Source organism: Martes martes (genome assembly GCF_963455335.1).
Source record: "Martes martes genome assembly, chromosome: 18".
Taxonomy (NCBI): Eukaryota; Metazoa; Chordata; class Mammalia; order Carnivora; family Mustelidae; genus Martes; species Martes martes.
Genome location: NC_137906.1, coordinates 20575198 through 20590707, shown reverse-complemented (window position 1 = coordinate 20590707; position 15510 = coordinate 20575198). Strand labels below are relative to the sequence as shown.

Genomic DNA, 15510 nt, shown 5'->3' with positions numbered 1-15510 from the left:
ATTATTTCCCTTCTTATGTGTGGAGTTGGTTTGATTTGTTGTTGATTCTCCAGTTCTTTAAGGTGTAGAGACAGCTGGTGTATTCTGGATTTTTCAATTTTTTTGAGGGAGGCTTGGATGGCTATGAATTTCCCCCTTAGGACCGCCTTTGCTGTATCCCATAGGTTTTGGAGTGAAGTGTCTTCGTTCTCATTGGTTTCCATAAATTGTTTAAGTTCTTCTTTGATCTCCTGGTTGATCCAAGCATTCTTAAGCAAGGTGGTCTTTAGCTTCCAGGTATTTGAGTTCCTTCTGAACTTTTCCTTGTGATTGAGCTCCAGTTTCAAAGCATTGTGATCTGAGAATATGCAGGGAATCATCTCAGTCTTTTGGTATCGGTTGAGCCCTGATTTGTGACCCAGTATGTGGTCTATTCTGGAGAAGGTTCCATGTGCACTTGAGAAGAATGAGTATTCTGTTGTTTTAGGGTGGAATGTTCTGTATATATCTATGAGGTCCATCTGGTCCAATGTGTCATTCAATGCTCTTATTTCTTTATTGATTTTCTGCTTCGATGATCTGTCTATTTCTGAGAGAGGCGTGTTAAGATCTCCTACTATTAATGTATTCATATCAATATGACTCTTTATCTTGATTAATAGTTTTCTTATGTAATTGGCTGCTCCCATATTGGGGGCATAGATATTTACAATTGTTAGATCATCTTGGTGGATAGTCCCTTTAAGAATGATGTAGTGTCCTTCTGTATCCCTGACTACTGTCTTTAGTTTAAAATCTAATTTATCTGATATGAGAATCGCTACCCCGGCCTTCTTTTGAGGCCCATTGGCGTGAAAGATGCTTCTCCATCCCTTCACTTTCAGTCTGGGTGTATCTTTAGGTTCAAAATGGGTCTCTTGTAGACAACATATGGATGGGTCCTGTCGTTTTATCCAATCTGCAACCCTGTGTCGTTTTATGGGTGCATTTAGGCCATTCACATTGAGAGTGATTATTGAGAGATACGTTTTTATTGACATTGTGTTATCTTTGAAGTCTTTCTTTCTGTCGATTGTCTCTATATTTCTGTTCAATGCTATTCTTAGGATTTTTCCTCTTTTATAGAACCCCCCTTAATATTTCCTGCAGTGTCGGCTTGGTGGTTGCATAGTCTTTCAAGCCTTGCCGGTCTTGGAAACTCTTTATCTCTCCATCCATTTTGAATGTCAGTCTTGCTGGATAAAGTATTCTTGGCTGCATGTTCTTCTCATTTAGTGCCCTGAATATATCTTGCCAGCCCTTTCTGGCTTGCCAGGTCTCTGTGGACAGGTCTGACGTTATTCTGATGGGCTTTCCTCTGTATGTAAGGAGCTTCTTTGTCCTAGCGGCTTTCAAGAGATTGTATCTACAATTATGATTCCTCAATTTTACTATGAGGTGCCTGGATGTTTTTTTTGAATTTATAATCTTGGGGGGGGACCTTTCTACTTCTAGTACATGAACACTTGTTCCATTCGCAAGATTGGGAAAATTTTCATGAAAAATTTGTTCCACTATATCTTCTAGACTTCTTTCTTTCTCCTCCCCTTCAGGGATTCCAATAATTCTGACGTTGGAACGTTTCATGGCATCATTTATTTCCCTGATTCTGTTTTCGTGGCTTCTAAGCTGTTTGTTCCAGGCTTCCTCCTGATCCTTTCTCTCTATTTGTTTGTCCTCCAGATCACTAATTCTATCTTCTGTCTCAGTTACCCTAGCTTTTAGAGAATTTAGATTAGATTGGAACTCATTGAGAGCGTTGTGAACCTCATCCCTGGTGGCCTTCAGCTCTGCCCTAACATTATGAACCTCCTCTCTGGTCGCTTTCAATTCTGCCCTAATCAATTCTGTTTGGTCATCCATGGCTTTCTCCAACCTAGCTATTGCCTGGATAATTGTTAGCCTGAATTCTCTTTCTGACATATTGTCTATGTTGATAGCCGTTAGCTCTGTTGCAGAAGGCCCATCCTCTGTATTTTTCTTCTGTTGGGGATTCCTCCTCCTAGTCATTTTGGTGAGAGATGACTGGACAGATGTAGCTGGATGTATTGACCGTGGTGCAGTCAAGATGCACCCTGGAACGCTTCTGAGCACTCAGGATTCCCCACCCAAATGAGAGAAAAAAGAAAAGAAAAAGAAAAAAGAGGGAGAGAGAGAGACAGGAAAAAAAGGGAAGATAAAAGTGAAGGTTCAGCCCAAATGGGCCCCAGGGTAAGGTTTATGATGTATACAAACAAAAACAGACAAACAAAAAGACTGATAAAAGTATATGACGAGAGAAAAAAAATATATATATAAGCAAAAAAAAGGAGGAGCCTCGTCAAGAAGAACCCCAAGTATAAGATTTATATACTATCCAGACAAACATAAATACACAGAGACACTGGCAGAAGAAAAAGATGGGAGCATGGTTATAGATTCTCGGTGTGGGCGAGGAAGGTTATTTTGATTCTTCCTGGATGTATCTTGATATCTTTGTTAAAGGACTCAACTTTCCTAAGAAAAAGGGGGATTAAAAATTGGTTCACCTATAGGGGTAGCATTGCTTGGAGAAAGGGGGTTACCTTGAAGTTTAACTCTATATGAATATTAGAAAATAAAAATAAAAAAGGAATAAACTGGACTAAACTAAATTAAAAATTTTTTTAAAAATTAAGAAAATAGAAAAGCAAAAGAAAAACACATGTGTATGTATCAAAAAATTCAGGTTAGAAGTTTATCATGGAATTTGATGTACTGGACATCTCACTGTGATGGTAAATAGGTTAAAAAATTATCTATATAAAAAAAGAAAAAAAATGAACCAGAATAGTGGGAAAGAATTAAAAATAAAAGTTGTATCTATGAAGTAGTGGTGGTTGTTCTCTTGTAGTCTTTTTTTTTTTTTTCCTGATTTGTTTTCTGGGGGAGGGGGCTGCCACGTGGGTTTTCAGTCAATGATGTTCCCTGAGTTAAGTCCTCCCAACCCCCTCAAGGGGGTGGGCTCTGAGAAAAACGTTTTTTTCAGGTTTTTGTTCTCTGGAGGTTTTTATGTTTGTTCACTTCTTTTCTCTCGCCTTGACAGCTTTTGATGGTTTTTGGAGGTTTAGAGGAAAGAAAACTGCACCCCAACCTCCCTCTCAGAGAGAACCCTCAGTCTGCTCCCCTGCAGGTGCTGCAGCCGCTGGGCCGCTGGCAGAGCAGGTTCTGAGTCACGGTCCCTGGGGACGCAGGATCTCCTGCTTGTACGCAAAACCAAGGCAGCTGTGGCTGTCTGGGCAGCTCCAGACCGCCAGAGACGTTCCAAGCAGCAATCGCACACTGAGATTTTCCCGCTGGCTGGGGCTGAGAGCTCAGTGCTTGCGCGCACCTCTCCCAGGGGATGGTTTGGGGCGCGGCGCCTCCAGCTCTATCGGCTCTATCGCCGCGTGGGTCATTCACCGCGTGGGTCCCAGAACACCAGGCTGGGCGTTCGTGCACCTCTCTCAGGGGAGGTTGAGGCACGCGCGCATCTCCAGGAAGGTGCGCGTTCTGCCGTCTGGCGTGGCCCCAGCCCCTCACGGGAGCCGGACTCCACCCGTTCTCGGGCGCACTGGCGGCTCCGGGACAAAGACCAGGTTTCTCCGCCGCACTCTCCGGCTCAGCGCCAGGGGATGCTGCCCTGGGTCTGGGGACTTAAGCCCCTATCCCTATCCGCCCCGATTCCCACAATTTCCCCGCTCGAGTCTTTGCTCTTTTGAGTGCTTTCAACAAGACTCCAAGTTAATGCTGGTCCCCAGATGCCGGGCACTCTCGTATTGGGGTATTATTTTCCAGTCGGTCGCCTCTGGTGGCTCCCTCCCCCTTTTGTTTATCTTCCGATATCAGTCCGACGTTCCCACTCCACTTTACCTGCCCACTGGCGTCTTCTGGCCCCCGTAGAGATCCAGACGTGTATAATTCTGATCTCAGGCTGATTTCATGGGTGATCGGAGTTCTTTGGTAGGTAATCAGCTCACTTTAGGGTGCAGGTTGAAAAGGCGCCTCCTCCTACTTCCCCGCCATCTTGTCTCCCCTGAAGGTTTTATTTTTAAGTAATCTCTTTTTTTTTTCATTGTGAATCTGAGGGTCAATGTTTAATTTATTTTTGTTTGTTTGTTTATTTATTTATTTATTTATCTATTTATTTATTTTCAGTTAGCCACTGTATAGTACATCATTAGTTTTTGATGTAGTCTTTACACCAACATGGGGCTTGAACTCACAACCCCAAGACCAGGATTCATGTGCTTCACTGACTAAGCCAGCCAGGCACCCAGGGACATTTGTACTTTTATTATCACCCCCCACTTTGTGGATGAGGAAACTGGAACCTAGAGAGGTTGAAAGAGTCCAAGCTCTTAAACACTGAATTTAGGTTTTCAAAATCAAAGTAGTCCTACCTCACTGCTCCCCCCCACCACTCCTGCAAGTATTCTCAGGGACTATCACCACAGTCCTCCCCTTAGGGAGCAGTTAGCCTCCAGTCCATTCCCATGGCCACTAGCTCACTCTATAGGGCCCCATTACCTCCTTAACTGCTCTGTCTCCAGCTAGTTCCCAATGAAACCCAATTCATATAGCCCCTCTTTTTAGCTTCCTAAAATGTAAATTTGAAGATTTCATTCTTCCTAATTTGATACAATGCTTCCCTCTGCCCTCAGGATAAAATAAACATGCCTTAAGGGGCTTTCCAGACCTGGGTCCTACTTCTCCTTTCCCCCAAATGGTATTGACCTCATTTCTTGCCACTTCCTACCTCCTACTCTCTGGTTTCCCATCGCTGCTTTTCCAAGATGCACACTCATTCTCATGCTTCTTCTACATTTGGTTACCCCTTCTGAAATACACACCTCTATGGTCGGTTGCCTTCAAGACTCAGCTCAAGTGCCCCTCCAGGAAGACTTTCAGGAAATCCACACCCTTCTAACTTGAGTAAGCTACTCTGTGGTCTGTGGGCTTCTCATTTCATAGCAACATCTTGCTGTTTGCACATTTGTCTTCTCTATTGACCCCAGGGCTTGTGTTTTTGTTTTATCTTTTTGTTGTTAGAGAGGTACATGGTCAGCCTCAAATTAGCATGTTGTGTTAATGATTGAATATTCACTCTGTTCTCCTCCTAAGGCCTGGATTCTTGACTTGTAGCCCAGAGGTTTCCAGGTCTGAAGTGGAGGGTCCCCATCAGGGTCTTCATTAGGGCCCTAACTATTCTGGCATCTGGTGGTTTTCCCTCGCCAGGTGAACTGAAATTTCAAGGTCAAGAGGAACCTTCTGCCAGTACAACTAGAGAAAGTTGGAGAGGTGTTGCAGGGCAAGGATCTACAACCACCTAAACCTAGTTTGGTAAGGTAAAAGAAGCAAGCCAAGATATCTCTGGTTAGAGACTCCTGAAGGAGCTTCTGTGTGGCTCAGTTGGTTAAGCATCTGCTTTCGGCTCAGGTCATGATTCCGGGGTCCTGGGATCAGGCCCTGTATTGCGCTTCCTGCTCAGTAGGGAGCCTGCTTCTTCCTCTCCCACTCTCCCTGCATGTGCTCTCTGTCCCTCTGTGTCAAATAAATAAATAAAATCTTAAAAAAAAAGAAGGAAAGACTCTGACATACAGCATATGTGGGCTATGTCGACCCTTTTTTTCTGCTTAATTTAGTCCTATTCTCCGCCCTCTACCTCTGAGTCATGCTGACAACTTCCCTTCCTGCTTCTGGCCTCCTGACCACCTCTCTGCACACTTGTTCCCTCTGCACCCTGGTTCAGCTGTTCTCTCAGCGGCTGAGGAGCTCAGAAGCTCATGTCTGACCTTCCAGTCATGACCAGGATCAGAACATCCCTCCTTTTGTTGATGGGTAAGTCATGGGCCCCAGTGAAGGGATATGAGAAGATTTGGGTCCAGATAGAGAGAGAGCTGAGACTGTACATGTTTTAGACCCAGACATTAAGGGGGGATCTGGAAATACATAGGGTTTGGGATCTGGAGTTTTTGGAGGGAGACGATATTGAAGAACTAATTTTAGGGGAATTCAAGAGATGCTAGAAAAGGAGCCAATTGCCTGAATAATCCAGTGATTTCCCAAGTAGGAAGAACAAGTCAAACTTGTACTCTATTCACAATGTTACTTTGGCCTAAGTTTTCCTGGATTCTTCCTCTTGGAAGCCCCCAGTGGTAGGGGTAACAAAGGAGTGTCTTTAGAGCTTGTGTGTTGCTCTGTGAAAATGGAGAATTGAAGCTTGCCAGTGGGTCAGTGGGTGAAGAACTGTCTCTGGACTGCCTGAGGAGAGAAGGACGGGTGAGGGAGGCCAGAGGCTGAGGGTTCAGAAATCCAGGAGATGCTGGGACATTGGGCCTACAGGGGAGAACAGGTGTTGGGGGCTGGGGAGATGGAACAGGAGGAAGACCCTTCTTCAGAGTTTCTTTTCTCACCCACTTCCCCAGCCTCGGCTTCTTCTCTCTGCTTCAACTTGGACACAGACCAGCCAACAATCTTCCTTATGGACAGTGCTGGATTTGGACATAGCGTGGTCCAGTATGGCAACACCTGGTAAGGACTGGATGGTGACTTGCCTTTGATTCTTACCAGTTCCTCTCCATGCATAGGGTCCTGTCCTTCCCCATGACCCTCTTATCCTCTGTTTGGTGTGGCAATTCCCCCAGAGCTATGAAGAGTTGGACTGAAAGCAGGTGTTGTCATGCCATCTTGATAATCACAACTAATATTTATTGAGTGCTTACTAAGTGCCCAGCACCCTTTATGTGGGCCCTGATCTGTTTTATTTTATTTTACTTTAAATTCCAGTATAGTTAACATAAAGTGTTACTATTAGTTTCAGGTGTACAGTATAGTGATTCAACAATTCCATACATCACCTGGTGCTTGTCATGACAAATGCACTCCTTAGTCCCCGTCACCTGTTGTACCCATCCCCCCATGCCCATATCCTGTGGTAACCATTGGTTGGTTCTCTATAATTAAGAGTCTGTGTCTTGGTTTGTATCTCCCTGGTTTTGTTTGCCTTGTTTCTTAAATTCCACATGTAAGTGAAATCACATGGTATTTGTCTTTCTCAGACTGACTGATTTCACTTAGCATAATATTCTCTAGCTCCATCTAAGTCATTGCAAATGACAAGATTTCATTCTTTTTTGTGGCTGAATAATATCTCTATCTCTATTTATCTGTATATACCACATCTTTTTTTAAAAATTTTAATAAACATATAATGTATTTTTATCCCCAGGGGTACAGGTCTGTGAATCGCCAGGTTTACACATTTCACAGCACTCATCATAGCACATACCCTCCCCAATGCCCATTTCCCCACCACCCTCTCCCGTCCCCCCTCCCCCCAGCAACCCTCAGTCTGTTTTTGGAGATTGAGTCTTTTATGGTTTGTCTCCCTCCCAATCCCATCTTTTCATTTTTTCTTTTCCTACCTCCCCCCAACCCCCCCCGCATTGCATCTCCACTTCCTCATATCAAAGAGATCATATGATAGTTGTCTTTCTCCGATTGACTTATTTCGCTAAGCATGATACCCTCTAGTTCCATCCACGTCATCGCAAATGGCAAGATTTCATGTCTTTTGATGGCTGCATAGTATTCCATTGTGTATATATACCACATCTTCTTTATCCATTCATCTGTTGATGGACATCTAGGCTCTTTCCACAGTTTGGCTATTGTGGACATTGCTGCTATAAACATTCGGGTGCACGTGCCCCTTCGGAGCACCATGTTTGTATCTTTAGGATATATACCCAGTAGTGCAATTGCTGGGTCATAGGGTAGCTCTATTTTCAGTTTTTTGAGGAACCTCCACACTGTTTTCCAGAGTGGTTGCACCAGCTTGCATTCCCACCAGCAGTGTAGGAGGGTTCCCCTCTCTCCGCATCCTCGCCAGCATCTGTCATTTCTTGACTTGTTAATTTTAGCCATTCTGACTGGTGTGAGGTGGTATCTCATTGTGATTTTGATTTGTATTTCCCTGATGCCGAGTGATGAATACCACATCTTTTTTATCCATTCATCAGTTGGTGGACACTTTGGCTGCTTCCATCTCTTGGCTATTATAAATATTGTTGCTATAAACATCAGGGTGCATGTAGCCCTTTCAAATTAGTATTTTGCATTATTTGGGTAAATATCCAGTAGTACAATTGCTAGATCATAGGATATTTCTATTTTTAACTTTTTGAGGAACTTCCATACTCTTTTCCACAGAGGCTGCACCAGTTTGCATTCCCACCAACAGTGCACAAGTGTTCCTTTTTTTTCCACAACCACATCAACACCCCTTTTTTTAAATAAAAAAGAATTTATTAACATATAATGTATTATATGCCACAGGGGTAAGGGTGTGTGAATCATCAGGCCTACACATTTTACAGCACTCACCATAGAACATACCCTCCTCAATGTCCATAACCCAGCTACCCTATCCCTACCCTCCACCCCCAGCAATCCTCAGTTTTTTTCCTGAGATCAAGAGTCTCTTATGGTTTGTCTCCCTCCCAATCCCATCTTCATCAACACCTCTTGTTTCTTGTGTTGATTTTAGCGATTCTGATAGGTGTGAGGTGATATCTCATTATAGTCTTTATTTATTTATTTATTTAAATTTTTTATGTCTTTTCAGCGTAACAGTAGTCATTGTTTTTTCACCACACCCAGTGCTCCATGCAATACGTGCCCTCCCTAATCCCCACCACCTGGTTCCTCCAAGCTCCCACCCCCCCACCCCTTCAAAACCCTCAGGTTGTTTTTCAGAGTCCATAGTCTCTCATGGTTCATCTCCCCTTCCAATTTCCCTCAACTCCCTTCTCCTCTCCATCTCCCTATGTCCTCCATGTTATTTGTTATGCTCTACAAATAAGTGAAACCATATGATAATTGACTCTGTCTGCTTGACTTATTTCACTCAGCATAATCTCTTCCAGTCCCATCCATGTTGATACAAAAGTTGGGTATTCATCCTTTCTGATGGAGGCATAATACTCTATAGTGTATATGGACCACATCTTCCTTATCCATTTGTCCGTTGAAGGGCATCTTAGTTCTCTCCACAGTTTGGTGACCGTGGCCATTGCTGCTATAAACATTGGGGTACAGATGGCCTTTTTTTTCACTGCATCTGTATCTTTGGGATAAATACCCAGTAGTGCAATTGCAGGGTCATAGGGAAGCTCTATTTTTAATTTTTTGAGGAATCTCCACACTGTTCTCCAAAGTGGCTGCACCAGTTTGCATTCCCACCAAGAGTGTAAGAGGGTTCCCCTTTCTCCACATCCTCTCCAACACACACGTTGTTTCCTGTCTTGCTGATTTTGGCCATTCTAACTGGTGTAAGGTGGTGTCTCAATGTGATTTTGATTTGAATCTCCCTGATGGCCAGTGATGATGAACATTTTTTCATGTGTCTGATAGCCATTTGTATGTCTTCATTGGAGAAGTGTCTGTTCATATCTTCTGCCCACTTTTTAATATGATTGTCTGTTTTGTGTGTGTTGAGTTTGAGGAGTTCTTTATAGATCCTGGATATCAACCTTTTGTCTATACTGTCATTTGCAAATATCTTCTCCCATTCCGTGGGTTGCCTCTTTGTTTTGTTGACTGTTTCCTTTGCTGTGCAGAAGCTTTTGATCTTGATGAAGTCCCAAAAGTTCATTGTAGTTTTGATTTGAATTTTTAGGTGAACATTGATTTATTCTTCACAATAATCTTATGAGGTACGTAGGTATCAACCATTCAACAAATATTTATTGAACACCTACTACTAAATATTTCAGGAGCCAGGCATACATCAGAAAACAAAACAGACAAAAAAAATCTCTCCCCTGTGGAACTTACAATGTATTAATCTCCACTTTGCAGATGGGAGGCTTAGAGGAGTGAAACAAACTTACTGAGGAGAAGTCTGGCTCTGCTGTCCACATTCTTTTTTAAAAAATTTAAAAAGATTTTTATATATTTATTTGACAGAGAGAGATAGTGAGAGAGGGAACACAAGCAGGGGTAGTGGGAGAGGGAGAAGCCGGCTTCCTGTGGAACAGGAAGCCTGATACAGGGCTCGATTCCGGGACCCTGAAATCATGACCTAAGCCATAGCAGACGCTTAATGACTGAACAACCCAGGCACCCTGCTGTCCACATTCTTAATTATAGTGTTCTTTGTCTCCCTCCAGGGTGGTGGTTGGAGCCCCCCAGGAGATAAAGGGTACCAACCAAACAGGCAGTCTCTACCGGTGTGACTACAGCATGGGCAAGTGTGAGCCCATCCAACTGCAGAGTGAGTCACTGCCCCTCCTTAGGACTTAGGTCTAGACTCTCATGCTCTAGGAAACTGTGGGGAGCACAGAAGACCTACTTCTCAGTTCCAGCTCTGTCTGAGACCCTTAACCTTACAGGCTTCCTGACCCCCTTATGGCCTCCCTGTCCATCACACCCCTGCACTCCCATGGCTCCATCAAGACCCGAAAGCCCTTCACCAGTCAGACTTCTTTGTCTTTCAGGGTTGAGGTGACACCTGCCCAGGTCTTTTACAGTCTCCTCTGTCCTGAGGGTAACATATATCTGTCCCCTCAGTCCCCCCAGAAGCTGTGAACATGTCCCTGGGCCTGTCCCTGGCAGCCTCCTCTAGTCCCTCTCAGCTGCTGGTGAGTTGCCTTGGGTTGTGGAACTGTCCTGAGAGAAGGAGTGGGGACCTATAGCTGGTGGGGCTAGGGGTCTAGGGGAGGGTGAAGGTACTGGGATAGGAGGATGGGATGGAAGGAGGAGCAGGCCCTCCCATCAGGCGCCTCTGTCCCTAGGCCTGTGGCCCCACAGTGCACCATACATGCAGGGAGAACATGTACTTGACGGGGTTCTGCTTCCTGATGGGCTCCTCTTCTTGGCAAGCCCAGAGGCTCCCGGCTGCCCTGCAGGGTGAGTGTTGGGGGGCCACTGGCTCCTTTGAGGAGCATACACATCTTGTGACTGGGTAAAAAAAAAAGATATCTGGAAAAAAATATTACTGGATGGGAGAGTGGTTCCAAATGTGGGCTGGGGAGTCACTGCCTGATTTTACACCTTGCCCTGTCACTGTCCCACTTACCCTCTTGGAGACTCAGTTTCTTCATCTGTCTGATGGTGATAACGACACAACCAAGCCTAAGAGGGACAGAAGATGATTCATGGCCAGGATTTAACACAGTGCCTGGCAAGTGGTGAAGGCTCATTTAATGTTAGATGCTATTATTTTTAGGAGAAGGGGATTTATTTGCACACAGTACATCCTAGGGTATAAACACTTGGTTTGTGGAAATGTGTGATGAGGGTGAAGACAGTCTGAGTGGTATGTGTGTGTGTATGTATGGATGTATATATCTGTGCATATGCATATATATGTGTATGCATGTGTCTGATGTATATTTTCATGCAAATGTATACATGAGTATGTGTGTCTGTGTGTGCATATGAGTATGCATTTGTATATGTGTGTATGTATATGTGAATATGTATGTATGAATGTATGTGTATACACATATGTATATATGCACACACGTACACATGCATATGCACATATGTATGTATGTACATGTATGCATGTGTGTGTGTGCATGCAGGTTGAGACATAGGGTCTGGCTTTCCCAATGTTGATAGGGGTGGGAGATATGGAGTAAGAACAGTAAGTTTTCAGATCTAACCACGGCAGTCCTAGGCCTCTCCTTGGTCTCACATTTACACTCAGGCTCCTGGGGAGATTGACATCTGGCCACTGAATGGAGTGCCCTTCCAGTACCTCGTAGACTCTAGACTTCACTCATAGGAGCCTGGGCTCCCTTCAGAACACCCAGGTGGGAACCTCTGGAACAGAAAGGGGAAACTGGGAGGTCTCTTCTTGGAGACCTGGGAGAGTTTCCTCTTTTTTTTTTTTTTTGACCAATTATGAATTCACTCAGGAGGGGCTTAAGGGCCTATATTTAAGCTGAGAACAGAATAGGGCCAGTATGTGGCTGTTGTCAGGGGTGACATTAAAAATATTTAGCAAAAGTACAGTTTGCACTGACTAATGAAGATGGACTCTGGCCAGGGGCTGAAGCAGTCCCCTTTCATTGCTAGATCATGAAGATGTGGGGAAAGAAGTAGAGTAGGGCTTGGGAAAGAGACATGGACAGCCAAGCTACCTTGGGGAATGGCTCCCAGCTTCTTACCATCTGGATTGGAGGAACTTTTACTTTTTTTTTTTTTTTAAATAAACCAGGCTGACTACAGAGGTGTGAGCAGCTGTGTCACAGATGTAGCTTCTTTAAGGACTTTAGGAGGCCAAAGGGCCCTGTTCTACACAGGATTTGTGGAAGCCCTTGGGTCGGGGGTGGAGAGTTCTTACAGCCAAGAGGCTGAGGTCCTAGGCTCTGGGAGTGTTCTTTGGAGGACTGGTGCCACCTCTTTTCCCAGAGTGTCCAAGGCAAGAGCAGGATATCGTGTTCCTGATTGATGGCTCAGGCAGCATCTCCTTCCGTGATTTTACCAAGATGTTGAATTTTGTGAAGGCTGTGATGAGCCAGTTCCAGAAACCTAGCACCCAGGTGTGCCCTTGGGAGAGGGAAGGGAAGTGTGCAGGGCCCCTGTGGGAGGCTTGTGGGTGGAGTGCCCATGGTTCGGCTCAAGTGGCCTCGGCTTCCAGCCCCCTGCAATTCTCCCAGTTCTCCTTGATGCAGTTTTCCAACGAGTTCAAGGTGCACTTCACTTTCAAAGAGTTCACATACAGCTCAAACCCACTATACCTGTTGAATTCTGTATACCAGCTGGGAGGGTATACTCACACAGCCACAGCCATCCAAATGGTCACGTAAGTCCTGACTTCTCCTGGGTCCTTCCCTAAAGCATCTGGGTCTTCCTTTAGGCCTCATCTCTATCCATGAGAGAGGGACAGGTTGGTACTGAAATTCAGCCTGTGATTTCCTCATCCAGCTGGGGACCTATGAGTGGGAGCAGGGCATCCAAGGGGTAGGGGGCATCTCCTTCCCAAAAGGCATCAGGAGCTAGCAGCAGGCCTGTTCATAGGTCTCTGGATCTTTTTCTCTGACAGAAACAAACTGTTCAGTACCTCAAGAGGAGCCCGAAAAGATGCCTCCAAGATCCTCATTGTCATCACAGATGGGCAAAAACAAGGCGACCGCCTGGGTTATGAAGATGTCATCCCTATGGCTGAGGCTGCGGGTATCATCCGCTATGCAGTTGGGGTAGGATGTGGACATACCCTGTCACCACTTCCTCCCCTTGCTTCCTCTTAAGGCAACTTCCCTTTCCAGGATGAAACCACCAGCTCTCTCAGCTTCAACTACCTTCAGGATGAAAGCTGTGTCTGGGGACCCTGATCCTTTTCCCTAACCTCCTTGATGCTGTTTGAGCCTCACTTTTCTCATCTGTACACTGTGTGAAATAATATTGACCTTGAGGGGTTACTGGAGTATGTCAGCATCCAGCATGTGCTAGGCATATTAGATTAATGATTGTTTTCACTGAGTTGGTCTTCACTGGGGACAGGTGGGATCAGCTTTTCAATACCAACATTCCTGGAAAGAATTAAATGACATTGCATCGAAGCCCTCACAGGAGTACATTTTTAAAGTGGAGAATTTTGATGCTTTGAGAGACATTCAAAACCAACTAAAAGAGAAGATCTTTGCCATTGAGGGTAAGCTACAGATGAAAGTACTCATTTCAGAAACCCTCACCCATAAATGCTTCTTGAACCTGGATCCCCATGCCATGGGCATAAGCCCATCCCTTTGGGTATTAATCTCCCACATTAAATCCTCTAAAGCTGAGGTGTCCTTCTCAGACTTGGCAAAGCCTATCTTTCTCTCTGAAACCCAGGTGTCATGCCTTCCCTCAGGTACGCAGACCATAAGCAGTAGTTCCTTTGAGTTGGAGATGTCCCAGGAGGGCTTCAGTGCTGTGTTCATACCTGTGAGTGGGGCCCCTTTCAAGCCATTGATGTAGGAAGAGGGATAAGTGGTAGGAGGGAAGGTAAGGAGGGGTATTTGATAAGTGAGTGGAGGAAGAGAATTCCAAATAATGAGCAGAGTTGGTGGCAGGCATTGCTTGGGAATAGGCTGTCTTCATTTGGCTTAGGCCTGCTCAGCCCTGGAAACCTTTCCTTCCAGGATGGACCAGTTCTGGGGGCAGTGGGGAGCTTCAGCTGGTCTGGAGGTGCCTTCCTGTACCCCCAAAATAAAAGACCCACTTTCATCAACACGTCTCAAGAGAATGTGGACATGAGGGATTCTTACCTGGGTGAGAAAAGGCTGGGGTTGGGGGCACAGGTGGGACATGAGCCTGGGAAGGGCAGGGGCTCAGGGGCGGGGAGGAAGCCTTTGTGCTGAGGTGTGCCCTCCTCAGGTTACTCCACTGAGCTGGCCTTTTGGAAGGGGGTCCAGAGCCTGATCTTGGGGGCCCCCCGCCATCAGCATACTGGGAAGGTTGTCATCTTCACCAAGACGTCTGGGCAATGGAGGCCGAAAACTGAAGTCACAGGGACTCAGGTTGGATGTTGAGGAAACCAGAGTGGAACATGAGGGTGGCAGGGTCTGCAGGGGCAGAGAGAGAGGAGATGAAGGGGTTTGGGAGCCTGTAGGGGGGAGGTCCCAGTGGTGGGGGAGAAGTGGGACCTGTCCCAGAAGGGGCTGCCTCTGGCAGAGGCAGGCAGGATGACCTTTGGCTGTGCCCTGCAGATCGGCTCTTACTTTGGGGCCTCCCTCTGCACTGTGGATGTGGATAGAGATGGCAGCTCTGACCTTGTCCTCATCGGGGCTCCTCATTACTACAAGCCAACCCGAGGGGGGCAGGTGTCTGTGTGTCCCTTGCCCCAGGGGGTGAGTGTCTGATGAGACCAGGGCTGGGTGGGGCCTGGGTGTGGGGTGGAGGGATTGCCTGGGTTGGGACCTGACACTGGTTTTGTTCTGCAGAGGGCTAAGTGGCAGTGTGAGGTCATTCTCTGTGGGGAGCAAGGCCACCCTTGGGGCCGCTTTGGGGCAGCCCTGACAGTGCTGGGGGATGTGAATGGGGACAAGCTGACGGACGTGGCCATTGGGGCTCCAGGAGAGCAGGAGAGCCGGGGTGCTGTCTACCTATTTCATGGAACCTCAGAGCTGGGCATCAGCCCCTCCCACAGTCAGGTGAGCTCCAGTCACGTGTCCTTTTGTTACAACAACTTCTTCCTTGCTTCTTCTTGTTTTCTATTCTGCCACCAGAAAATTCTCCTTTACCTCATCTTACTTCTTTGCCCAGCACTGGCACCTTGTAGGCAGCAAGCAAAATCTGTGGAACTTAAAAATGAACACATTGGAATGTTCTCTGCTTTGTATGAGGACTTGATTTTTGAGAGAGATCTCCACTCAGGACTTCTAATCCCACAGTGGCTCTATAAGGTACATAGGCCAGGCATTAACAGATCCATTTTAGAAATGAAATCTGGGGCATGGAGAATACCAGTGATTTGACTTGTCCAAGGTTTATAGT

General features: G+C 45.7%; 1 protein-coding gene across 1 annotated transcript in view; it reads left to right on the top strand.

The window, feature by feature from the left end:
• Positions 1 to 6388: 6388 nt before the first annotated feature.
• LOC308359399 (integrin alpha-X-like) overlaps positions 6389 to 15510 on the top strand; it is a gene marked incomplete at its 5' end in the record, with an annotated part of 28926 nt that continues 19804 nt past the window's right edge. Inside the window, 13 exons of the mRNA XM_080830432.1 lie at positions 6389 to 6549; positions 10191 to 10294; positions 10591 to 10661; positions 10815 to 10929; positions 12442 to 12572; positions 12690 to 12835; positions 13076 to 13229; positions 13534 to 13684; positions 13886 to 13959; positions 14157 to 14286; positions 14392 to 14534; positions 14724 to 14864; positions 14958 to 15167. Of these exons, the coding sequence (XP_080686558.1) occupies positions 6389 to 6549; positions 10191 to 10294; positions 10591 to 10661; positions 10815 to 10929; positions 12442 to 12572; positions 12690 to 12835; positions 13076 to 13229; positions 13534 to 13684; positions 13886 to 13959; positions 14157 to 14286; positions 14392 to 14534; positions 14724 to 14864; positions 14958 to 15167 (1731 nt within the window). The remainder of the gene's footprint in view (positions 6550 to 10190; positions 10295 to 10590; positions 10662 to 10814; positions 10930 to 12441; positions 12573 to 12689; positions 12836 to 13075; positions 13230 to 13533; positions 13685 to 13885; positions 13960 to 14156; positions 14287 to 14391; positions 14535 to 14723; positions 14865 to 14957; positions 15168 to 15510) is intronic.